General features: G+C 38.9%; 1 protein-coding gene across 1 annotated transcript in view; it reads right to left on the reverse strand.

Annotated features, from left to right (window-relative positions):
• Positions 1-2,732: 2,732 nt before the first annotated feature.
• Positions 2,733-27,058, reverse strand: part of GOLPH3 (golgi phosphoprotein 3) — a 31,137-nt gene continuing 6,811 nt past the window's right edge. Inside the window, exons 2-4 of the mRNA XM_074166213.1 lie at positions 14,984-15,115; positions 9,862-9,976; positions 2,733-6,689 (exon numbers count right to left, since the gene is read on the reverse strand). Of these exons, the coding sequence (XP_074022314.1) occupies positions 6,265-6,689; positions 9,862-9,976; positions 14,984-15,115 (672 nt within the window). The 3' untranslated portion in view covers positions 2,733-6,264. The remainder of the gene's footprint in view (positions 6,690-9,861; positions 9,977-14,983; positions 15,116-27,058) is intronic.

Genomic DNA, 27,058 nt, shown 5'->3' on the forward strand with positions numbered 1-27,058 from the left:
TGCATTTTATTTCAGGCCTGTTTTATTTGTACATATTCCAGTTTAAGGAAGGTCACACGCACTCCCTTGTTTCAAGCACAGCCGCTCACCCGCATGACGTGGTGTTTTCCCGGATGACTGAAACCTTTGTGAGCAGCCGGCTGTTCCTCTCCCACGCAGCCCCGGGCACATCTGCAGCGATTTGACAGGTGGGCACGAGCCAGACCCCTCAGCGCACAGCCCTGCGGTCTCCTCTGCCGTGCTCAGAGAAACTCTTCACCCCCAGAGGTCTCCTTGGCACGCACGGGGGTGGGACCGCTGGGAGACCAACCTCCAGGGGAGGATGCTGGGGTCTATCATGGCTATGGTTCACGGCCTGTCCGGATGGAGAGCAGCTCCCACATCACCCGAGAGGCAGCAAGTCTCTAGCCCATGGCCAATTCCAATTTCACCGGGGGGGGAAGTAATGAAGCATGTATCCATACAAGATCTTTTCAAAATGTCATTAAGAACATTGCATATGATTAATGGCCTCAGGAATCTCAGACCCTTACAGGAGAGGGAACAATTGGTTGGTCCCCTTGAACCAATTTTTGTTCAGGCACTAGCACGACTTCTCCATCAAAGGCCCTGCTTACTGTCACAGCTGAGGTGGGTTCCTGCGAGACGGCTCGGAGAAACAATCTGGTTTCGCTAAATTCCTCCTGCAAGTCCTCCAAATACAGGGCCCGAGGTTTTTAATGGTGTGTAGGTGTCGTTCTGTTTGGTATTGCAAAATTTATCCATGACTTAGCTAGACCTTATTTTCAGGAGTGACTGAGGTCCTCAGGAGCTTAAGGAGTCAAAGCAGGATTTTAAAAGCTGGTCGAGACATGATTTGGTTCATTTGAACAGACAGGAAACAAAGAAGGACCTATAAAAATGCCCTGGCAGTGGCAAAGAACTGTTTGTATGAACTGCCTGTCATTTCACTTTACAACCACCAAAGTCTCCTCCAAACACCTACCCTTCAAGATCAGTCCCAGGGCAAAGGAAAAAAATAAAATAAAATCAAAGATTTGAATAAAAGTACAAAAGGAAGGGGCAACAGATGATCAGTCCTGAAGGACTAGGGCATTAGACGATGGCAAATCCTTTCTGAGCAGACATCAGATGCACTGGATGGGAAGGAACTAAACGATGTATTGGGAGTCAAGAAAGCAAAAATGGAAAACTGAAATATTTTAGCCTGTAAGGAAACCAGCTTACATGATCACATTGTAAGTGTATCTGTGCCTCTTTCTTCTCCCACTTGTCCTTTCAATCAAATTAAATAGAAGAAACCTTCCAAATAATTTAAGTGTCTACAACTTCCGAAAAAATAGCCAAATAGAGAAGATGCTTTTTTGAGCTGCAACACAAACTCAACTCTCTTTTAACAAACAGAGACCCCAAAAGGGAAAATTACTCTTGTATATAATGCTCTCGCTGTAGGGAAAGCTCGAGTAAGAGATAGCAAGTCCTTAGAGCACTGGCTCAGGAACAGAGAACTGGCAAAAATCATGATCCTCAGCTGCAAGTCCTCCCAGCTGCACCGACAATGGCTTGCTTTTGGAGCAGGCAAAGAGCAGCTGCAAGGTAAACCAGCATGAGTTTTTGTTCACCTTAAGAAACCAGGAGTTACAAGCAGGCGGCCAGCTGCTCCAGTTCGCTAGTTCCAGTTCTCAGCCAGCACTGACAAACATATTTGATGAAGAAGAGGAGGTTCCTCGAGGCATCGGTGGGGAATCAGGGCAGAGGGGAAAGGGACTGGGAGGACAGGGTAATGGAGAGTCAAGCTCAAGCGGACTGTAAAACTGAAAGCAAAAAGAGATTAGTAATGAAAAGACAAGAGTGGAAACACTCTTGGAAATCAGCGCAAATCCTTCACCGGCATGAAAGAGAAAGTCACCAAGCAATGGGGAAAACAGAAAAAAAAGAGAGAAGACCAAGGGCCAAAGTCAAGGGAGAAGAAAGCCAAAACAGCAAATTTTTTGGAAGTACAGAAAGGTGGGGTGGGGGGAAGGCAAAGGCTGATATCATCAGCATTTCATCCTCTATTCTTTTCCATTGTCCTAGGAACCAGCTTTTCTTCTCACTGTGTCTACAGAAGCTTTCTCCTCCTGAGTCAGAAGGCATTTCTTACTGTCAGCTTTTCACAGGCTTTGTGCTGCTGCTTTGCAGGTGGGAGAAAACAAGACCCAATGGGAGGAAACTCCAGATCTTATTCAGAGATTAACATGGGCAGCGGGTCTGACCATGCTTCTTCCCCAGCCGAAGATCCTCCCCTCTGACCCAAGGCGGCCACCTCCTGCACACACCTGAAATCAGGCTTTGTATCTGGCACTTACAAAGCACTTGACAGCATCTAATTCCCTGAGTAAGTACGCTGCTGTATACACGAAGAATTACCACAGAATAAATGAGTTACTTTTTTTTTTTTTTTCCCCAAGAAATTTGTACTTCTCTGAAGCTGGAAACCCCCTTCCACACAGAAAGGTAGATGGACATTAGGGAAAACTGGGACCTAACAGACTTCGACTACCTGAAGTGCCTGAAGCCCAGCTGAGGCAGAATGGAGGCTTTGATGGAAATCTTGAAGGTCCATTTTCCAAACTGGTGAAGGCTAGAGCCTCATGAAAAACTGGAAATGACTTAGCAAATGAAAAAGAAAAAATAAATTTTTCTTTAGGTATTGCATGCATGTCACACGCAGTAACCACTTGCAGCTCATAGCTTGAAAGGGTGCTTTATTTTGTTTCAGTACAGACTCAGTCCAGTTCACAGAGAACACATTAGTCAATACATATCTTCACTTTGTAGGAGAGATGGGCATGAACACGTGAGCACTCAGTCACCAGCCTTTCATGGCCAATTTATGCAATTTTCACCTCAAAAGTATCACATATAGCACACAGGTTTCACCAGCATCCCATATAGGAGCACTGTAACTTCATCTCTGGAAGCACAGGAGAGGAGGATGTAAATCTCAAGGACTGTAAAACTATGCGGATGTACTGTTTGGGATTTAACTTTGAAAATTCTGCTTTTGACATTAACTTGAAAGTTCATTTTATAAGAATGTTGTCCCTCAATGATTTATGTTCCCCCTTGAGGTCCACGTTCAAGTTCAGGCTATGGAGAGCAGTCTTCGCTCTAAGCAGTCACTGAGAGCTGAGGACTCGGACCAGCCAAGTGTCTTAACCCCAGGTCTCCAGGTCTCCGTGAGCTGCAGCAGCAGCCAACAGGAAGAAGAGCACCTGAATCTCAACAGAACAAAGCAGTCTCCCATCTTCAACCATTTTATTAGAACCTGAGATAGCCACGAAGGCAAGGATGTTTGCTAAATCAGTCCCTACCAAACTTACCTTCCTCGTTAGACATAAGGCCTGGTAGTACTCATGAGGCTTTGGGTTTTTTAAAGCACAACACAGGACTCAGGACTCCAAAAGCTCATCTGTTTCCCCTGCCACCCAGGCTTACACCAGGTAGCCTAGCAAAAGACACCGTCACTCTTCACAAAAGCTTCATTACTTAAACCAAAGTTCTCTGATGCACCAGGTACAAACTCTCCCCGTCACAGACAGAGCTTCTGTCTGTAAGCAAACTAAAGCTGATAAATAGTGTAGGCCGTTATCTCCTATGTGAGAGAAAAAAAAAAAAAAAAAAAGGATGGAGGGGAAAAAAAAAAAAGAAAAAACCCAACCTCTTTCTGGAAGGGATTAAACAGTGACTTCTTTTAAACCACGTTGGCTGTAATGGTGACAAAACCCCAATATCCTCCACAACCTACCACAAAACCCACAGGAACACAGAAAATACTCACAGAATGAAGGATAAGAGGACACAAGAGACTATGAAAGATACTTCCAGTCTAACACGTCTCAAGTAGCTTAGACTTTCAAAGTTTTGTGCACTTAACCTGCTCCTGAGTACACCACTATTTTTCTGGCTTTTTCACCTAATTACTTTTCTCACCTCTCAAAAGAGCAAGAGAAAATGAGAAAACAGACCACAGGAGTGAGAGACAATGAAAGCAGTGAGTTAGCATATACTATCGAGTACAGAAAGTATTCTATAAGCTGTCAAATGTGAGAGCAACACGGCAACTTTCATTTTCCCTCCACCTAAAGCAATCACGTTTTGAAATGTTTAAAAGAAAATGTCTAAAGTTCATGCCCAAGCTCCTCAAAGTTTTAAACACAGCATCTTAAAACTGAGATAACACTGTCTTTTTATTTGTAAACCAGAGTTTGAAGTATCTCACAATATACTATTAATTTCATTTTTCTAAAGAAACAGCATTTAAGAACTGAAAGAACAGTGTGCCATTAAATGTTAAGGACCGTATTTTAAAAACCCTTTATTAAAAAAAGGTTATATAGGTATGATGAATTTAAGTTGTATTTTAAAGTCAACTACTTAAGAATCTAAGTGACAGAAAACCAAGTGCAAAATTGGAAGTCCAGTCACAGATGAGGCTGTATAGTTGTGCTCAAGACAGAAGAGGTCTGCCCATGGCAGGCACGGCCACATGCTCACAAGCCAACTCGGTCTCAGCCATGAACCCTGCAGATCTGAGCGACACTGCTGATCCGGTCAGTTTGTACTCAATATAAACTCTCCCTTTCTAATAAGAAGGATATTAACTAAAGCTTTCAGTTAAGAAATAAAACCTTTCTAATTAGCAACAAAAAAAATAAAAATGACATGCTTGCTCTGTTTCAGGCACTTTCAAGATCATAGTTTATTTACTGTAGGTAAAAAGCTAGTATACAGATTAAGGGATCCCTTAAATTTCAACTCTACAGTTATACACCATCTAGTATTCTTGCTCTGAATATTAACCAAAAAAGTTTCTAAACACCTGTAAGCCCCACTATAAATCTGTATTGTTATGGAGAAAAAAATATATAAATCAATGCTTAATTTTTTCAATGCGTAATATTTACACTGTATAACAAATGGGACATAACAAGCAGTGGCAGAGGCAATCATTTTAAAAAGCCAAAGTTTTATATTTTTTTTACAATAGTGTGCTAATCAGCAGCATTGTATATAAAAAAAAAAAAAAAGCAGAGCATCCCATTAGAGAAATCTTAGTCATCTGAACTGTAGTCATTACTTGCTAACCATTTACATGCAACACCTCCTAGGACCGTCTTTCTGTTTTTAAAGTGTAAAATAGGTTATGAGGTTTAAGAGACAAACATTAATTTGTGTACAAAATTAAAAACCGCACTCCAGAATTGTACTGGTCACGAGCCTCTTCCACATGGGGCCGGAGGGCAGACGTACAAACAATGATAGAAAGCGGTCTCTTTCGGTACACTAATTATCAAAGGCAATGCATAGACTGAGAATACCTGGATGGCAAACTGTAGACACTGGAAACAAACAGCTTTCACAGACATGCTCTTGGCAGGAGGTCGCTCCTTCCATCAAATGGCAATGGCTGGCAGCAAATAAGGGGCACCAGGTGTACAACTAAGTAGATCTTGCAAAATACTCAGATGGGGCAGTTGTTAATATACAATTTGAACTATATATACAATATAATGGAATGTATCCCATCCCAAAACTGGTTTATGAAACAACTGGACCTTTCTATACTAGCCTTATGACTCAGCTATCTTTCTAATGAAAATGTAAGTACACAAGAGACTTGCACGGAAAGTAAAATTTATGGGGCATTTTACAGGAACTATTGACAAAACTGCTTAATGGCATTTCTGCTTTTAAAGGAATTTTGTTAGATATAATTGAAATAACATCTGTGTATAAAATGTCCTGACAGACACTTCAACATTGAGCTTTGGTGATTTAAAAAGGCCCTTTTTAATCTGTTACGAATTGTACTGCAGAAGTATTGGTGCATGCACACATCTGTGTCAGCTGAGACCAGTGGTCCAACTGCATGCACATTTCCTCCTTGAGGCGCTTTCCACGTTAAACCACTTCAATAACAGTAAGATGAAAAATAGATTAAACAAAGTATTTCAGATAACTCAAACTGAATAGGAAATGGAATGCCAATATGGCAGTAAAACCTTTTTCTGTTGTTTTTAAACAGGAAGGTCTCTTGTACCAGCAGAATCCTGTATACAGATACACAGAGAAGGAGGGAATACACCACTTATAATTCCCATTAAACAAGAGCCGATTCATCATGTGAGAAGGTACAAATTACAGAAAACATGAATAGTCAATAGAAGAGAAACAACTGGTTTACATGAAAGAAGAGAGAACACTTCAGTCTGAATGCAGTTATTTTGTGAAAGCTGCTACAACAGCCCACAGAACCTCACTCGTGTTGGCTTTCATACATTCAACCTCAGGGTCTAAATCCAGAAGCTGCCGCACTCTCTTTGTGGCTAAATCATACTGCTCATCCAGAAGTGGGGCAAAAGCGTTCTCCAGAACATCTGAAGCATGGGCTAAATAAACAAGTGCCAGCAAGCGCTTGTCCATGCGGTGAGGGTCATTCACCCATTTGTCAAGAACTGCTTCTTGAACCTTCTTGATGAGGCGCTGTTTGATATTGTTGTTGGTGAGAGGGTGCGTAGTCATGTCAAAAAGAAGGAAGTTCTGTTTCTCTGTTGTCAGTACACCTTTTTCCACTAGATTTTTAGCTAACCGTTCACGGACATTTCGTAGTTGGTAGTGCAACTTCAATGGGTTCCAAGTTTCACCTAAAAAAACAAGCAAAAAAACGAACAGTCAGGCAAAGTTTAAGTTGTACTATTACAGTGATTTTTTTTTCCCACCCTGTGGTGCAGAATGAACTGTCAAATTCACATAGCTGACTATTACACTAACGTATTGTTCTAATGTCAGCATTTCTCTGATCTCTGACCTATCCAGACGCAGACAGAGACTGTGAAAGCCTCCTTGGAGGAGCTTCAGTGTACATTTAAAGTTTGGACAAAATGCTAGCTAAGCCACGTCTTGATTAAAGATATGACAAATAAGCAGTCTTTTACTGAAGAAAAAAACCTCACAAAAACCAGTCATGAGAAAAGTTTACTTTTAATAATAAAAATAGGCACCTCCTCCAATCTCATGCATTTATCTGCTTCCAGCCTTTTACCATTTCAGAGACTGGAAGAACTGTCATTGCCTCTCTTTCTGCCACAGGGACAGGCACACCTACCCTGTGCATTTCTCTGTTTCTTCAGGTTTTCATTCTTCTCTCCCTTCCTGCCCCCACCAGGTGAAACAGTGACCATGCACTATCCTAGTGTGGGACTGTGTGTGTACACATGACCACATGTCCGGTAGGGGCTTTAATGTTTCTATAAAAATTATTTGTAATGCTTTTTGTTGAGGCAGGAGAATCTGGCCCTTCAGAATGCATGTCTGTGTGTGCATAGAGGAGTGATTTTAAAAAGCACAAAATCAGCATCAACAGCTACCAATAGAGTAAAAATTGTTAAGCACCGAGAAATGCATATTTGCTTAAAAATTTTAGTTCCAGCCTACCTAAGTATTTATCATAACTTTTAAAATCCCCTGCTTAAAATGCACAGACTCTTTTATATAAGAGGTGAGGGAAGAGAGAGAGTTTTTCTATAAATGATACGCGAATTTCTGTATCAATCTGTTTCTACTTCAGAAAGCTTTTTAAAAATTCATTGGTTAACATACAATAATAATAAAAACTCACAGATAACCCTAAAGTTTCTCCCATTGTGACAGAGCGTGACACTGTATTCAAGTAACAGCCAAGTTAAGTAAACAAATGAGGTGACACACAACTGCATCGTGAAAGGCACAGAACTCACCCAGGCCTGAACTACACAAGTCCCTACAGGTCCCACACCTCATCGAATGCAATTCCCCAGCTTGACCGCAAATGAAACTATCACACACACAAAAAAAAAAAAAGTCATTTCCTTACAGCATTTCACAGGGCAAAGGCTATTTCCTAGATTTTTCTACATTTGTTAGGTGGATGTGGCTATATAGTAATAAAAATCAGTGCTGTGGTGACACCTTGTGACCAATCTCCTCAATTGCACAAAATTTGCTTGTCCAAAGACAGACAAGTGTTTGTTACATCTACAGAAGACCTGCCATTTTGATCCAAACCTCTGTATTCTCTACACCTGCTTCCCTTACAGGCTATCTTATAAACCACATCAGCCTGGCAAACATCAGGTTACACATCCGTATGAATACTTCCATGATGGCTTTGAACTCATGCATACTGTAACTTCAAGCAGCATCCTTCATGTCACTGATAATTACAGATATCCAAGATCAGGCCCTAATGCAAAATTCTAAGAGTTTATCAGAAAAAAACCTCAAAATATTTTTCTTCAAAGGGCAGTCCTCTAAACCACGGAAAATCCCAAGAACCCTAATGCCATCCAAGAACTAGTAATTAATAACCATATGTAAGTAAAAATGATTGATCCAAGTCTTAGCCACAGCACTGATGACGACTATCTTCCCTGAGCCAAAGCTCAGCAAAGTCAGGAAAACCTTAAATTAGCTCATATAAAACCTATAACATTGTTCATTCATTAGTTGACCTTTTTTGAATCAGTACTAACTTGATGTGCTCTGCCCTGGGAGAGAAGGTGAAATGTCAGCACGCATTACATATTTGGGACAAGAAAAATGCATTGTTTTCGCAGGCTGTAAAAAAGAAGGAGAGCTGAGCAAGAACTGCCCTGCCAGGCCATGCAGCAGCAAGGGCTGCTTTGTTCCCCCCCTGCCTGAAAGCCAAGGAGCAGGAGGGGACAGATGGCAAGGGCAGTGACATGAACTCATGTGCAAGGAAGGCTGTTTAAGGTGGCACCAGACGAGTGAGAAGAGCAGAATCTCTCCACCTTTCTCTGCTGCCTTGTTTTCCTTTAAGTTCATTTTGAAACTTTTACTCATCGGTTTTTACAAGTAACAAATAGGTTTAGATAGACAACTTCAAGTCTCATTACGCTCTACCCCCCAGAGTCACCTTCTTGACAAAACAGCAGGGTTCTTCCTGCGCTGTTTGCACAACTGAAGAACTGCTTTGATCTACTCCAAGCAAGCTGCATTTTATATGTTTTGTAAAAACAGACAAACCAAACCCTGGTGATGAATTCTGGCTACAGAAAAAAAAACAACCCAACAAAACAATAAAAGCACATGTTAATAGGCTGTCATTGTTAACTTAAATTGATGCATTCTGAGGATACAATTGCTGGCAAGGTATAAGAAAAATGTTAACTGCAATTGTAAAGATGGAATTTAATTGACATTTCATTTTTTTGGGCAACAACTCACTAGCTTTACAGGAAGAGCTGTGTGCAAAGTACTCATCTTGAAGACTTTGTTTTGAACAAGAAATATCTAGTATCTGAAAATATTTATTACATTTCTCCACTTAATGGAAAAACAGAACGGTTCTAGAACTGACTGTTTGTTGTTTCTTTATGATTAATGGACAAATCAGCCTCAATTCGTTCATCTAAGCGGTGAACTCCTTATCTCTTTATCAAAAGATCCCAATACTGAATCCATACGCCTATACTCCAAACTTCCACCAACTCTCACTTCCAATTGCAGAGAAGGCAGTTAGATCTCCAGGGTGCAGTCCTGATTTACTTCAGAGTCAGGGGAATGCGCTTCTTCCACAGAGCTGAGATGTCCTCTGACACTTCCATCTAGATCCTTTCCGTATCAAGTTAAATCAAAAGCAACAGTTACTTGTATTTGATTAAAGGCTACAATCAACAAGAGACTAGCCTATAGGACAGACTAATTAACTTTTTTGCATACTTTCTCTCCAAAAACTTTACAGTATAATCTCTAGTGATGCCAGATGATTAGCTTTATTGCGGAAAAAAAAGCAAATACATTACGTCCAAGGCTTACCACTAAGCAGTTCAATCCAATTTTGTACTGTTTCAGGAGGTTGGGTCTCTTTTATGTGTTTCAGAGCTTCATCAAGCAGAACATCCCCTGTAGGAGCATCTGACTTGCAAATCACCTAGGACAGAATAAAACACAGTCAGTATTTTGACTTACTTCATACAGCATAAACATCCACTAATAAGAAAATGGAAAAATCTACCTGTTATCAAAACTAAGGACATTTTAAAAAAATAAGAGACCATCTCTAGGTATATGCAAGCTTAAAAAAATACATAATTGTAAAAAAAAAAAACCACAACCCTATTACGATTTTAATTACAAAGCTTTGTTAAGTCTCAGGTTATCTATAACTTAAATTAACATTGACTAACTAAAACTACAGTATTAATAACATACTTAATTTCTAATTTTTTAAGAAAGATAATCCATTAACCCAGCAAGGTCCTTCACTTCCTCACCAAAACAAAGTACACTACAGCGTTCAATTACTCTCTGATGGTAGTCTATTTTACGGCTTCAAGTCAATTTATTCAAAATACTACAGTTAAACAATGAGGCCATGTGAAACTGAGAAAAAAATTACAAAATGAAAAAGCAGGAAAACTGGTTTTCTTCTTTCATATAGTGATACTTCAGCACCACATCACATCTTTAAAATGCCTCCAGGGATGGTGACTCCACCACTTCTCTGAGCAGACTGTTCCAATGCTTGATAACCCTTTGGTGAAGAAATTTTTCCTAATATCCATCCTAAACCTCCCCTGGTGCAACTGGAGGCTGTTTCCTCTTGTCCTATCGCCTGTGACTTGGGAGAAGAGACTGACTCCAACCTCGCTACAACCTCCTTTCAGGTAGTTGTAGAGAGCGATAAGGTCTCCCCTCAGCCTCCTTTTCTCCAGGCTAAACAACCCCAGGTCCTTCAGCCACTCCTCATAAGACTTGTGCTCCAGACCCCTCACCAGCTTCATTGCCCTTCTCTGGACACGCTCCAGCACCTCAATGTCTTTCTTGCAGTGAGGAGCCCAAAACTGGATGCAGCACTCAAGCCGTGGTCTCACCAGTGTCAAGTACAGGGGCATGATCACTGCTGCAATCCTGCTGGCCACACTGTTCCTGATACAAGCCAGGATGTTATTGGCCTTTTTGGCCACCCGGGCACACTGCTGGCTCATATTCAGCTGCTGTTGACCAACACCCCCAGGTCCTTTTCTGCTGGGCAGCTTTCCAGCCTCTCTTCCCCAAGCCTGTAGTGCTGCATGGGGTTGTTGTGACCCAAGTGCAGGACCCGGCACTTGGCCTTGTTGAACCTCATCCCATTGGCCTCAGCCCATCCATCCAACCTGTCCAGGTAAAAATCCCATTTTTCCGGTTACAAAAACAAGAGCACCAAATGAAAACATACAGATTAAACTAGCCCAAGTCAATATGTTCGAATAAAAACAAAATAACAACAATAAACCCTCTCTTTCTTTAGGAAAACAAGAATGACTACTGTTTCAAAGCTAGTTATGAAAATAACAATTAAATGTGGCAATTTAAAGTTTTACAAATTAGCACTTTATAAGTATCAGGTAAAATGATAACTGGCAATTGATGGAAAACCTAACACACCAATATAATTCCACATATACAAAAGAAATGGCAAGTGAAAGCTCTTATGTCTCATAAAGCTTCACAGTAGTGCAAATGGTGTCCTGGAAAAGCTTTAAGTGTCCTATTGAAATACATCCTAAGTTTAGTTCCATTCTGTAGTTCTAATAATCCTTACTAAAAACAACAGAGGAGTAGAATACATTTGCATAGTGTCTTTAGATGACACTGAAATCAGTTGCAATGGTATTTTAGTTTCTTTAAAGCATCTCATATGATTAATTTCACAGTAACCTTAGTTACACTCGATCGCTGCAGTTGGTAACCTACTACTCACCATCTCACTTTAACAGGTAAGATGTGAAGTCATCTTTTTGACCTGTTTTATTAGGCAAAGAAAAAAAAAAGACCCAAAACAAAAACAAAAAAACCCAAACATCACCAAAGAGATTAAAAAAAAAAAATCCTTATATCATAGACTTAAAAGAATTTAAGTTTAGAAAACAGCTTTCCTTGCTTATTTGGGGTTAAGATAATTTTTTCTACCACTGCAAAGAAGTGTAAGAAGCTAGCCTGAATGCAATGCACCATGACACTAAGAAGCTAAGATCCTGGTCCTTCAGAGATGATGGTCCTTAGCCTTACTGCAAAAAAAAAAAAAAAAAAAAAAAAAAAAAAAAAAAAATCTTTCTTTATTCCAATTTTTCAGTAATTTATCAGGTACTAGATTTGCCTTGCATCTAACTGGTGAGGAAATTTCAATTACACAGAATATTTAATTTGCATTTTCCACAACGCAGCTCTGCAATTAAACAATGCTAAAGATTATGCACCTCTGATTTTGAAGTAAACTTCATTATTTACTTTTAATACAAAAATTCACTCATGCATGAATCACTCAGAATACTCATATTAAATACTTAACGTTAGTCTGCCAAGGATTTGTTGGACTTTCTTTTAAGAACTCTAATGAATTGGTTTGCTTTCTGAGGTTGCATGGCAGCATAGAGTACCATTTTCTATCTTCAATAAACTAGTCTTAGAAATTATTTTATTTATATGTAAGCCTCAGCATTCATTTCTAAATTGATAGCAGTACACAGAACCCCAAAATGATGCAATAATTACATACTCTCAAGCCAAATTTACGAGGATGTTGCAACATAAAATGTCACATTGACTTTTCAAAGTTTCACTGATGTCCATCAAGTCCTTGTCTGCTAGTTTCTCAGTCTCTGTCTCTCTGTAGCACTCAAGCATGGATTTAATACATCTTGACCCAACTGCTTTAAGGCTTGAAGTGGAAATCATTGTAGCTAGTAATCTTTTAAGTCAGTTGTATACCAAGGCCATAGTTAGCTGGTTATAAATCCATATCATACCGCTGCTTAAAGAACTAGTTCTACCCTCTTATTCTTTTCATCTTACTGGTTGTGCCAGCAGTCTCACTTGTGCTGCATCTGATGACAAGATCAAGGAAGCGATTCAAGTAAAAACTAAACTGGCCAAAGAAGTGAATTAGTTCTTGTTCTCAGCCAGAGGTGTTACCTGACATGGCTGCACAAATGCCAGCAACAACCCAAGAGGGACTCCAACAAGCCTCTTTGCAGAGACAGGACTACACTTCTCAGTGGCAACGTAGGCTAAAGTGACTGCAGCCTAAACTTCTCCTGTCAGGCCATAGCTTGAAGATACAGGATTTTGATTCGCAAATCAAAGCTTTGAGTTCTAAGGAGGTTTTACCTTGCCACAAAGTGTGAGGATGGACTTGGGGTGAGGAGGAAGAATGGCTAGCCTGAGAGGCAGAAGCTATAGAAAATGGTATTGCCCCTGAATCACAACCTTGGATACAACTAGACAGCTCACTCCAGTCACTAAACGCAGTATTTAATACAGCGAAAGCTGAGAGCAACGGGAGCAAAGCCTGCAAAAGGGGGACAAGGAGAATGCTTGGTAGAGTTGAGACACTTAAATCTAGAAACAAGACTGAGATTCGGTGTTAATGCAAAACTTCAAATAAGGAACAAAACAACATAAGCCATTCATGAGAATGATTTCTAAATTAAGAGAGGTGGTGCAGGGAGAGAAGTTGTCTCATATATACCAGCAGTTAGGGGTTTTATCTGCAAGAAATTACTTAAGCAGAAACCAATCCTCATTTGAGTTTTAAATTAAAGCCTTCTTCATAGAACTCTCCTGCCTTCAAAAAGAAATCTCTTGATTGCTTTACAACATCAGAAAGAACAAACCCTTTAATACTGGGTAGCTATTAGATCACCTTGAACAAAGTGGGGGAAAGGGGAAGAAGAAACAAACAGGCCAACACTCTCCCCCCCCCCCCCCCCCCAAATAATATGATAAAATTTAACAAAACAAAAAACCCACAAAAGACGACAATAATTTTGGTTTTACTCTTTACTGAAGATATCCACAGGCTATTTTTCCGTTTTCCTAAAAAACCCATGATTAAAATTTCAGGCAGATACAGATGACAAGGTTTGCACAGAATGAAAGTAACTGCTAGAGAACATTCCTGAATATCTAAGGAGCCAAAAGCTTTAGAGAAAAAAAATGGTGTGCAAACTAATCAATGCTGAATATGCTTAAATGAAGCTAAAAGAAGTAGGTGCTGTTTGTCTGAACAGAGGTTCAATTCTTCAGGAGAGAAGGAAGCCAGGAAAAGGCTGGGGAATTTGTAAGCTATGCTTTAAAAAAATTCAGCAAAAGATAATATTGACAGGGAAACGTGCCATAAAAGAGAATTTATTTGTGGTGGATAGACAACATTTGACAACGTTTTCAATAAGCTGATTTTACAAGTATCCTCTAATGCTAATGAAGTAAAAATTCTCCAAACACACATTTTGCACTATGGAAAAATCCAGCGACAAAAGTAATAAATTAAGGTCTCAAATCTCCAGCCTAATTCAATAAAGGACCTTAAAAATTCGCCCATCTTAAAGGTCAGCAAGTACAACAAAATTAACACACCAGTCACAGGCCTAAACTAGATACAATTTTATGTTCTGGGAGCCCAAGGTACAGGGATCTTCCTTCCCATGCACTGCAAGCACGAATTGCAAGACTGTGTGCACCAGAATTGCTTGCAGGACGCATCTGGCGGGCTGTCAGTTAGCCTTTCCTTGCAGCCCCAGCCCGCATCTCACCAACATTGCAACAGCCAGTTCCTTCAGCCAATTATAACTGGTGCTACTGGCTCCCAACAGTAACCGCTGCCACCGCACCCTGGCCAGAGCCCCTGCCAACTGTTTGTGCAAGGTTCCCAACAGCCAGGAACACCTCAAGAGAGAAAACAGGAGCAGAGAATAAGTACAGCAGATTTTCCAAGGTACTTCAGCTCACCCTTTAAATACTTAACTCTGTGCATCTAACTTGGGTCACTACTCCGAATCCCCACCCTCTTGTAAGGGAAAAAAAAAGAGTGTCTTTCTTGCAACCAGTTGTAATTTACAGCTACTGTATTGCCTAGAGCATGATACAAAAGTAAATGTGACTATTTTCTTCCACTTACCTTTCTTGTTAGTAGACTTTTGCGCCTCATTCCACAAGCCTCTAGCTGAAGTCGCCCTCGCAATGCCAATTCGATTAACATACAGCCACGCAATCCTGAGGAGATGCAATCATTCCAGAACGATGTGTAACCCTGTGAAGAATGAAAGAGAGTTAGGTATCTCCATCTCCACCTGAAAGCAAATAGAAAAAAGAGGCATACTGCATTCTCTAGGCAGTTCTCTTGCCTTCATACACTTTTGAAGTAGCACCGCTAGTCAGCTACCACTCCTATATGCGAAAGAGAAACAGACTCATGCCCTATTAGTTTTGACACTTGGTCTCTGCTCTTTGAAGAACAGGGAAACCTCAGGGAAGTGATACAAAACAAAGCAGCAAGATATCAGGACCTGTGAGATGTAAAGTATAGTTTGTATGTAGTCAAAATACTTACCACTTTTTTAAGAAATGAAGCATTTGGCATTACCAACATGACACAGGCTTATGAGTTTTCTGAGAAACATTAACATGATTTTACATCCATAAACACTATGGCACTGATGAAATAATACTGATTTTTCAGGTAGTTACTAAGTAGAATAGGGAGAATACTGGAAGCACAAATATGGCAATCAGCACAAATCACAGAACAAATTTTTCAGCTTCAATATAGTAAACTAAAAGACAAAATTTTTCAATACTTGGAATAGCTACTACTTTGTCATTAAAATCCTTTGAAAACATGTACTGTTAAAGCTTGAAGCGTATTGCTCTCATATGGACTGCAAAACTGGAAATCACATTTATTCTATGAACCACATCGCATTTACCGTGCTTTTTCATCTGTATTTCTGCATTGATAGCTATCTGCTTAGATGGCAGAATAGAGTATTTGACACAACAGATTTTACTCAATATCTAGAAATACATGGACTGACATTTGTACTCTATTGCTCATCAATTACGAACAAAAAAAACTTATAAAAAGGATACTGTTTTACCTACAGAGCAGCCAACAAAGTTCTTGCATATTTTTTAATACTTAATTATCTAAGAAAAAAAAATAATTCTGAGAAATATTTTGGATTCTGAGAAATGCCTGCAGAAACACTTCATATAACGTAGAAAGACCTTCCAAAACTCCTCTAGTGATGCATCTCCAAAAATACCCACTTTGGGATACTTTAAGAAATAAAATAAAAAAACCGAACGAACCAACCAATCACTCCTTTTCATAAAATTTATCTTAACCAATAACAAAGACCAGCTTCAATCAAGAACAATTCAATATTACTCCATTTGCAAATAAAAGCTGCCTGTGTAAAGATGTATGCATCTTGTATCTCTAAAGTCCACCAAACTTATAAACTAGTCACTAATGCATGCCATTAAATATAGATTTCCAGGTACATGAAAATATTTGTTTCACTTTATCACTTAGCTATTTTAAAGAGCCACATTATACAGATGACCAATACTTTTGAAAAGTCTACAAAAGCTCTGAATCTCTAGAAGGTAATTACTGAAATATGTCACAGGTAAATTTATTTAAAAGGCCATAAATATAATGAAAGGGATTTGAGAAATTACCTAATCAGCCTTCTACTCAGACCTGACGCTTTGTGAGTATCAGATACTCTCATAAGTCAGCCATTCTGCAAATCAAGATTTTGGTTGGCACCAGACAAAAAAAAAAGAAAGGAAGAGAGGTGTCCTTTACATTCTACTATTTCAAATCAAATTGCCTCTTTATATAATAATTTTTGAAATCAGACAACACCTACGCAACTAAAAATTACACAGAGATTATACTGCTATCAACACAGTGAGGAAGGAGATACGTTGGAACAGTCTGTCATTCTGAATACTTTTCAATTCATTGAAGTGATCTTTCCAGATAGATCAGGCAGATGGACTGACTGTTTTTGGTATTTACTGCAAAGACTTCAGACAACTAAAGGAATTGCTTAGCACACAACAGTAACTAAATCTTCCTTTAAATTAAATCAAACTTCCTGGCGTAACTGAGTATAAGTAGAAGCAGGCATGTACCTTCAACACTGCAAACAGCTTTTTCACACCTACTTTAAATGGTGTACAACACAGCTAGAAAAAGGTGCACAAAAGAGAAACAATAACGCTCAGCATTATGCAACTACAACAGACCACAGACAGACAGTGAAGAAAAAAAGGAGTGAAAGGGGTAGAGAGAATAGCAACATTATTAATATATGTAGATGGAGAATAGCAATACAGATTAATGTACCATTTGCATAAGAAACAATTCTTTTTTTCTTTTTTCCCCACAGACAAGGACTGAAAGATGGTAAATGAAGCTAGCTCACAAGTTAGAAAAGTCAAAGGCCAGCTTCTTTTCTATGCCTCTATTCAACTGCTTTCACAGGAAGGCAAAAATTTAAAAAAAAAAAATCCTTAAAAAAATGAGTTAAATTCATAGGATATTGGTAATGAAGTTTGACACACAGCAATTGATCTGTAAGGCATACACAGCCTGGCAATCTCCCACCAGGAGCCTGTACACACCCAAGCTCCAGTGACACCCACGTCAGTGTGCACTGGAGAGGAGTTACCATTCCAGTAACCACAGTGGAGAGGAGCACAGCCGTTCCCTGAACATGGCCTGGCCGTTTTTTGTTACAGGCTATGGAATAAGATTGGGATTTGGTTTGACCTTTTAATGCTGTTCTCGTCATTATTCCAAATATCTAACCGTCTGAAAACACTTAGATTGAAGGTCAAACATCACCATTTACAGATGCAATTCATTCCACTATTTAATGCTCTTAAACAGCACTAGTTTTCTCACAATACCAAACATTTTTACGTTATCTGTCTTCCTACTAGTCTTTTGGAATTTTATAAATACCCTAACTCAAAGAAATACTTCTTTCATTAAAGCTGCTAAGCAGTGGGAGTGAGGGGGCGGAGGGGAGGGGAAAGTCTTACAAAGCAGGGAATTATTTTTATCTGACAGCAATCACACTGGAATAGCACCTTAAGCTATGAATAGCTCACAAGAGAAAATTTTAAATTTACGTTGATTCAAAGATCAAAAGAATGTTTACAACTGTCATGTTTATTTACACGAACACAGCACAGAAACATTGTTTGTCACAGCTGACCTAGAAATTTTCAGGTAAAAACTAGTTTTGCTGACAAGCATAAAGGGAAATAAGAATAAAGTTTATAACAGAAACCTGTTACCATATTAACTCTGAAAGCTCAGACTTTCCACTCAGGTATGGCAAAGCACACAGCTAAGACTAAGACCCTCTTTCTGCTTAAAGAATAAGTTATCCAGATTCCATGTTCATTAGGACATTTCTCTCCCACCACTTCCTGCAGCATTTAGTCGCTTTCTCCACTTCCCGTGCCCCTTACCCAATTTCCAGCTCACATGTCTTTCCTGTTCAGTTAGCCATTAACCTCTTAAAACTCTCACTTATTAAATAGTCTATCTCCTAATGATGGCCCTGTGCCTTGGTGTTACCCAACTTACCTTATCTTCCACTCCCTGCTTTTACTTTGCTTCTTTAGCTGCACTTCCTCACTATCTAACAGTGACACCCTCTCTCCTACAGTGGCCCTTTTCTCCACCTCATCTTCCTGTGACATGTAATACACTCACTTTTCACTTCCAAGTTTATAAAGATCTGAATTTCCCTGACCCTCATGGATTTCCTTAGATCTGTTCACACAGATGGTGCAGACAAGATACCAAAGTGTATATATACATATACAAACACTATATATACATATATATCTACTATGTATGGTGAGCAGCCATCTTATTCTTGCCTCTGCTCCAAGAGGGGTACAAAGCCAGACAATTTTATTAGCAGATGTACAAACAAGCTGAGCAAAGCACAAGCTCTTGCAGCTTCTTCCTACTTACTGTAGGAAAACCCCTGCTTAGATCTGCATACAAAGCAATGTAAACATGTACCAGGACACAGTCTCCTACAGGTGTTGGCCTGCAGAGTGCAACAGGAAGCAGGGTTCATGCACATACTCCGCAGGGAAGGAAGGGACAGCGAAGAAACCCGGAGTGGGGAAGTCCCATCAATGTCCCTAAAACTTTAACTAACGTTATTCCCTAAAAATATCCTTTCCCAGTTTGTTTACAGAATGTTATACAGTGTAACGCAGACTGTAACTGCCAATGCATTCCCTGATCTAACCCAGTGAGTCTCGAGACTACTTTGCAGACTATAGAGCCATGGCAAATAGAAATGAGCTTTATAAACCTTTTCAAAAAAAAGCATCACAATGCCATGGAACAGTCTGTGAAGATAACCAACAGTTAAAACAGGCTGCACATCAAAAAATGAATTATTTCTTATTTTAGCAACAACAGGCCCCTGAGGCCCATCCTCAGATCCACACAGATTCATATTCAGTATTAGAGGTCAGTGTTAGGTCAAAGTTTTGGCCCCGACTCAGACTCAATTTACATTCATGAAGAACCACAACAGCAGAGTTCCACTGGGATAATGCATGTAACACTGCCCAGTCTATATTCCTCTTATTAAAAGACTTTTCATTTTTTATTTAGACTTAACAGTAGTCCTTAAACCCTCACCTAGTGCCCTCTACTTAAAATCAATCATAACCAAACTGAAATACACCAAACAGTTAAAAGAGAGCCTTCCAAAGGAGAATCATCACTAGAGCTTCCCAAACCCACGAATTTCTATTCTCAGGAAATTCCAAATTCTTCATTTATGAAAGACAAACAGAAAGACTTCAAAATTTAGTAAAGGATGCGATTTCTGAAAATACATGTAGAGACAACAGACATAAAATGTTGTTTTAATCATTTTCAGCCATGGTAGCCCCATCAGAAGGGGAGGTAGCCGACTTGAAAAGTAACAGAAAGCCAAGATAAACAATGATTACAGCTCCTGAGGAGTTTGGAAGTCCTAACTCTGAGGCAATAAACTGGACAGTCTACCATGAAACCTATGAAGTCTATCAAGAAGACATCAAACCCGTAACTCCAGGGCTTCTCAGCTGGGAGGCACTATGTATGTTAAATAAAGCTTTCATTTTATCAGACAGTAAATTCTGAATTTACAGGTAGCTTGTTTTCCATTAGAAGAATATTTCAGGGGAAAAATTTCAATCAGCTCTACTTGGATGCTGAAAGAAAAATTAAGACTTCCCGAACTCTGCTGGAGTTTGCTATTGCTTTTTATTACTTCTGCATGGATGGCATTCAAATACTGCATTGGTGGTAGCAATATAAAAGCTCTGAGACAAAACTATTGTTTTGTTTATACACAAACAAGCATCTAGCTTTCCCAAGCAAGGGTTTCCTCCTTGCCATCTATTCTTTCCGATATGTGGCAGACTATTTTTATGGTATGTTCTCGGAAATCACAAATGACAAACATACTGGAAAATATTCTGTGCTTGCTGGCATCATGGGAAGTCATTGAAGGGCAATTATCTTCAGGTCCAATTAGTCACCCTCACCAAATTTACATGCCAACATAATAAAAATACAGTTTAGAGACCTGTAAAACATACAACATTCAGTTCTACTTTTAAGATGAGAATAAGAAGAAATAGTTGTCAACAGATATATAGCCTGAGATGGACTAACTAAAGAGAACGTGGAACTTGGAAAAAGAAACTTTGAAAGTCAGTTTAGGTCACTGGTAGGATTGGGCAAAGCAAATTGACTAGCCTGCTGCTATAAATTATACATGAGACTGATTTTCACATTCCATAGCACAATTAGCCAAGAGCCTACTTACTTAGAACATTTACACAGAATGTGTCACGAAGCGAGAATACCTGTATGCTCACTTTGAATAGCTAGCTCAATACTGAGAAAGAGACTTATGGTTTGTATTTACATAAATTCTCTTCTAATAAATTCTCAGTTACCTACTCATACTCAGGTTTGAGTATTAGACTCATAAATACCTTATGTATTTATGAGAATAAATACATAAATTCTCAGGTACTTTCTCTTAGAGGTACTTAAATTGGCAGGGGAAAACACCAGAGGAAAAAAAGCAGGAAAAGAAACTGAGGACAAAATGACATCCCAGTATTTAACTACTTTGCCAGCATAAACATCTCTTTTGAACCACTGTTTTCTGCACACCACTTCAATTATTTTTCCTTTGGGAGAGCCATTTCAGTTTTACGGACCTTTCAAATCAATGTCACAGTGTCCCATTTTAACCTTTCACACCACCATGTAACTTGAGAAGGTACGTCCTACCCCACGTCTTCATTTTTAGCCATTTGAGGGCTAAACGCAAGAATGCAGTCCAACAAAGCCTGAACTGCTGCTGAAGACAAAAGTATCTATTTTTTCACCCCATCAAAGCACATTGCTGTTCTCTCTCAAGCCCACAGCAGTATCTGTGTAGTAAGCTGGATGAGAAAGAGGTCTGTCTGAAAGCCAACGGTCGGTCTCCTCATCACCAAGCAGGTGAAGAAATGTCAGAGGCAGCACAGGAAAGGAACATGGTTGGGACAGACAACAAAAGGCAAGAGCATCCCCTTCAGTGACAACCCACACTTCAATGGACAAACTGCTTTCAAAACCTCAATAATTTTCACAACCTGAAGAGGTACAGCTAGAACTATTCACTTAGTTGTTGAGATAAAGAGCTACCTATACTGAAGCCATTCATGAGCACAATCTGCTCAGAAAATATAAAATGCTTAAGGTATTGTGCATTACATTCATCACTATCTTCAGCTTACTGCTTTGGACCCTGATCATGATAAATTTGAAGTTACATTATTTAAATCTGACAGGATGGCAATAGCATCCCTTTCCAATTCTCTGAAGCAATAGCAAGTTGAGAGGCACCTACTAGCCTATTATTAGCTAGCACAAAGCACAGACAGAACATAATAATCCAAAATCGTCATCTGTCATCCATTTGAAACATACTGTGAAAGACAGGCAGAGACAATTTATCTCAAAATATGGGCTGTGGCAAGCTCTATTTCATAATGGTCTTGATCAAAACTGCAATGGAACTGTCACTTTTTTAGTCAAGGAGTTCCCCTCTGAAGTAGTCATTTTGGGATCTACAGAAAGACAGCCAGGGAGGTCAGAGGGAAGAGAAATACCGCATGCACTGCAGTAGGTTAAAAGTTAATAGGAATTCTGATCTGCCACTGCCTTCAGGTCAAGGATGCCTGTTCCCTTCCCCTGGCATCCTATCTCCAAAATAATAATCTGTTGCAACTTTACAACTTTAATCTGCTTCACTGCTATGACTGTGGACGGCAAACCCCGTTTTTAAGTATTTTGACTTTAATGAAGAGTACTAGCAGACTGAGAAGCATATGGCTATCATATTCCACCAACAGATGAGACCCATCAATATACTGTTTCCTTTACGTAGTCTCTCTACAATTACTAATACTACTTTGCAAACCAGTTGGAATCACTTGAAGAATATCTACAACACATCTCTTTAAAGCTGTTCCCAAGTCCAAACAGGTAAAAAAAAAAAAAATATAAGCAGCATGTATATAGAAATAATGAAAGTACCAGGCTTATTATAATGTTTAAGCATAGAATTTCAATCCTTTCTGTTGACCCAAAAGCTTCATTTTATGAATTCCAAATGCATCTATCATTCTTCTACAACAGAAACACTATGTCCTCTTGGATACTCATGTAAAGTCATACAATTATCTGGAGACAGCAGTAGCAGAGGACAAAGAAGAATAAGTGAATGCCAGCTTTTGACATCTTTACACAATTCTGTGGTTCCTATCCTTTTAGCTGATTGCCTGCTATTGTTGCAGGTAAGCAAAACTCTTCTTTGCGATTATGTAACTATAAGCAGAAATCTTAGTAACATCAAAGTCGGTAACTGAGACAATAACTGAGTTACTTCTTTAAGTTTATGGATTCTTTAAATATGAAAAATTCTTAAAAGTTAGTAATTTATTTAGGAACATCATCACTCTATAAAGAGTAACTAATACAATTTCTGAATCTCTTGAAGGGGCTGGAAGTCAGCAAGATTGATCTATATAAGCTGAATTTAATACTGAACATATTTTATAAAAGTGTTTGTCCAACATATCTGATACCTGGCTTTTTCAGTCAAACCTAAAAACTTCAACCACATCCTTTTTCAGAGCAGGAAATCATTAGAAAATAAGGTATATTATATACCTTAAATTAGAAGTAAGGTACACTTAAAAAAAAGTTTATCTAAGTTTCTTCTTCCAGCATACTGTTGCAAGAATCTTCTCAACATAAAAATAAGCAATCAGGTCTTGTAAAAAATGAACAAAAAATAATAAAAAAGAAACCCACAAACTTTTCCAAGTTCTCAATGAGAAACAGAAAAGCTGGTCAATACTAGGAGAACTAACTGTAAATTTATTCTGATAATCTGAAGCCCTTAGATGCTCCTGTGCAGCCAGCCAGCATTTGTTCCTCCTCAACTAGGTGTTTATACAGATTTCTATAAAGCTCTGAATCAACTATTCAAGTAACTTTAGACAGACTGTAAACATATAAAGCATCCTAAACTCGAGTAAGAACCAATTAAAAGTCTCTTTACCAGCATAACTAGACATACTTACAAGAAGCTGGAGGAAAATGCAAACAATAGAAAACAACGATAAAAGAGGAGAAAAAGGAAAAGCTTCATTGCAACATTCATTTAAGACAAGTTGGAATGTCAAAAATTATTTGAACCCTCAAGGTAAAATTAGGCTGCTCTCACCACAGGTATCTTATTACGTGAACTGATCCATTTTCACCTTCAGGGGATCAAAAAGATCTATTCTTTTCTTTCCAATGCAGGTTATTGTAATTCAGTCTACCTGAAGATGAGTGTAACCACAGCAAAGAAGCTGCAGCTGACAGTAAGTCTCAAACAAGAAAAGCTGACATGACTAAATTGTGCATGTGCTTTAATGACCTAGAGATTCTCCGTTACTGTCTAATATATATTCTATACACATATATTAATTTATTAAGTCTAACAGCTATCAATTTTTTCTAAGAAAATCTTATACTCCATGACACTACAGTACTGTACAATGCCAGACATTAAAACACAAAACCAAAATTCAGCTTCTGTGGCAGCATTCACCGGCAAGACTCTAATCATTTCCTTTGGATAGTAACTGTGTGCGGTTTTACCCCAGTCTATTGATACACAGCTAAAAATATAATGTTCAGCGTTAGGGTCTTTCTTAAATAACTCTTAATAATAGTTTCAATCTCCTCCCTCTTTTATGGACCTGTAAGATGAGAGAAGAAAAGTCCCCACAATTCTGGAATAGAAGAATGACAGTCAGCTGAGAACACATTCAAAGTTTTTTTTCTCATGTTTAGGTTCTAAGACAACAAACGACCCTGAAATGCAAAACTGATTTTCGGTTTTGATAGCAATAAGAGTTAATAAAATCTATTATTATCTAGAAAATTATAAAAAGACAAACCCTCCATTTTTCTTATAGAATTATTTTCACATCTGCTGTCTGCCAGATTTTGATTTTCATTGCTTCTCTAGACCAAACGGTTTTAAAACTTACATGGTTAAAGACATCACCCAGCTTCACCTGACAGGAATGCATCCAGAGAAGGCTACTTTATATTATATGTCTAGATAATATATACATGTAATAACTGAAACTGAGAGATTACTTTTTCAGGTAGCTCTTAAACAGGTACAAAGGAATTTCAGATGCAATAAAAGAAATACAGTTCTATCTGTCTACGTAATTGGAAAAAATAAAAATGCGTTTCTGAAGACAAAATAATTTTAGGAGGAGACATTCATCCCTCTTACCAGTCATCCCTCAAAAACAATAATAAAAAGGTAAAACCAACATGCCTGAAATTTGTGAATATTCAAAATATTAAAGTAAGACACCTGCTAGAAGAATACTCTCTATTTTCTCATGTGTCAAAGGGAAAATATCCAAACTTCAAGTCATTTGCAATTAAAATGAACTAGATCCCTCTTCATCTTCTTCACACTAGGTTAAGGGTCTATGCCAACCTATACCTAGCAAGCTCTTTGCTGTAAATCTTAGCTTTCAAGTAAACCATCACCTTCTCAACCCAAAAGGTTGCAGGAACATCTCTTGATACATCCTGATCTACAGAACTTTCTTTAAAAAATAATAATTTTTCAAAAGAAAAAATGCAGAAGTGTTTATTATTGGAATACTACAGTGTGGGGACTTTGATGTTTGACTGCAGTCCCTCTTGATTTCCTCTTTTGATGCAAATGAAATCATTATCCATTTTACTGGAACATAAACTGTAGCCTAGTTATAAATAGAAGATAAGTTAGTGAGGAAAATCTCTGAAGTGTTCTGACAGCCAACACTAGAAATACTTCAGGAAAGCAAGCATACATATTCTACAAACCACAGTATTGTTGACAAAAAACTTGTCAGGTATTTGATTAACCTGCCACTGCATTTAGGAATAAAAAACAAACAGCAACTGCTGTCAACTACTGGAAGCACTAAGCCAAATGCTATTGCCCAGCTTTTCAAGCACTTACACATGCAGACATTACACAGACACATCTCTTTAATAAAACGAAGGTAATAAAAAAAAAGGTAACTTTGCTGAAAAGGAGACAACTGATGCACACTGCTGAACCCCTAAGAGACCCCTGAACAAATCAACACTTAAGACGCTGACTGTTCATTTAGGAATGAAAAGACAAACATAGAAGCCTAACCTTCAGCATGATTAAGCATATACACGCACAGATAATGACTTCAAATATTTGCATGGGCCTCACAAAGCCACCTTCCATCAGGGTTCAATCGCTATTCTCCATACTTTGTGCAAAATAGAGATGTAATTAATTTGTTCCATAGCCTGCAAATTGATTTCTACACTACCATCTATTGTAACTGAGCATAAAATCTGACATTTGAAAGAAACATTTAACTAGAACTGTTGTTTAAATCCTCCACATCAGATATTTCACTCAAAAAACCAAGTCTTCCCACAGCAGTAAGCAAATACAGCAAGGATCAGAAAAATAGCTTGTGTCTTGCCTAGATGTAACAACCAGAAGCTTACAACACAAACCTTGCACACATTTAGGGTCTCCTAGTGGTGGGTTGACCCTGGCTGGCAGCTAAGTCCCACATAACCACTCCCCCAATCTCCCCCAGCTCTCCAGGATAGGGAGAGAACAGGAAGAGCAAAAGTAAAAAAGTGACACAAGACACTCACTCAGCACCTCCCACAAGCACCTGATGCCCAGCCAGTCCCTGAGCAATGACCACATTCCCACCCTCTCCCTACTCTCCCTTTTTATTGCTGACCATGACACTACACAGCATGGGATAACCCTCTGGTCAGGGGGTCAGCTATCCCGGCTGTCCCCCCTCCCAGCCTCTGGAGCACCCCAACCTACTCAACTGGGGGGTGGGCAGAGTTAGAATCAGAGGAGGCCTTGACACTGGGCAAACACTGTTCAGCAACAGATAAAACATATCAACACTGTTTCGTGTTATCAACATTGTTTTGGTCAAAAATTGAAAACAAGAAATTAACTCTACCCCAGCCAGGTCCCATACACTTCCCTTAAAAACATTAAGAAAAACCTAAACCTGGTATGTCCTTCTAATATGGACAAAGCAGGTCTAATACTGGCTGACTAAATAATCGGTGGAAGGTTCACTAACTTTGACTAACAAGAACCACAATACCCTCCTCCAGGGTTATAAATATACTATACCTGCCCCCAAATATAACAGCTACCCTTCTCTTCTACAGTGGTCACAGTTTAAAACACTACATAAAGCCCTGTCTTATTTCAAATTGAGGAGCTGTGCAATGTTTCATTTTTGAGGGATTTGCATCAGGTGATTGATGTGGATGGATTTCCAGAGTAACATTTTGGGTGTTTAACAACAAACACAAAAAAGTATGCATTAAGGGATAGGGATTCCTCTCTGTCTAAACTTCCCCTAGTTTCCTTTCAGTTTGTTCCTTTCAGAACAGGTCTCTCAGTAGGTTTAAACAAACTTGTTTCAGTTAGTCTGTTTCCTGAAACTTGTTTGCACCTCTATCTCATAATAATGCCATGTC

The sequence above is a fragment of the Numenius arquata genome, chromosome Z (genome assembly GCF_964106895.1).
Source record: "Numenius arquata chromosome Z, bNumArq3.hap1.1, whole genome shotgun sequence".
NCBI classification, from domain to species: domain Eukaryota; kingdom Metazoa; phylum Chordata; class Aves; order Charadriiformes; family Scolopacidae; genus Numenius; species Numenius arquata.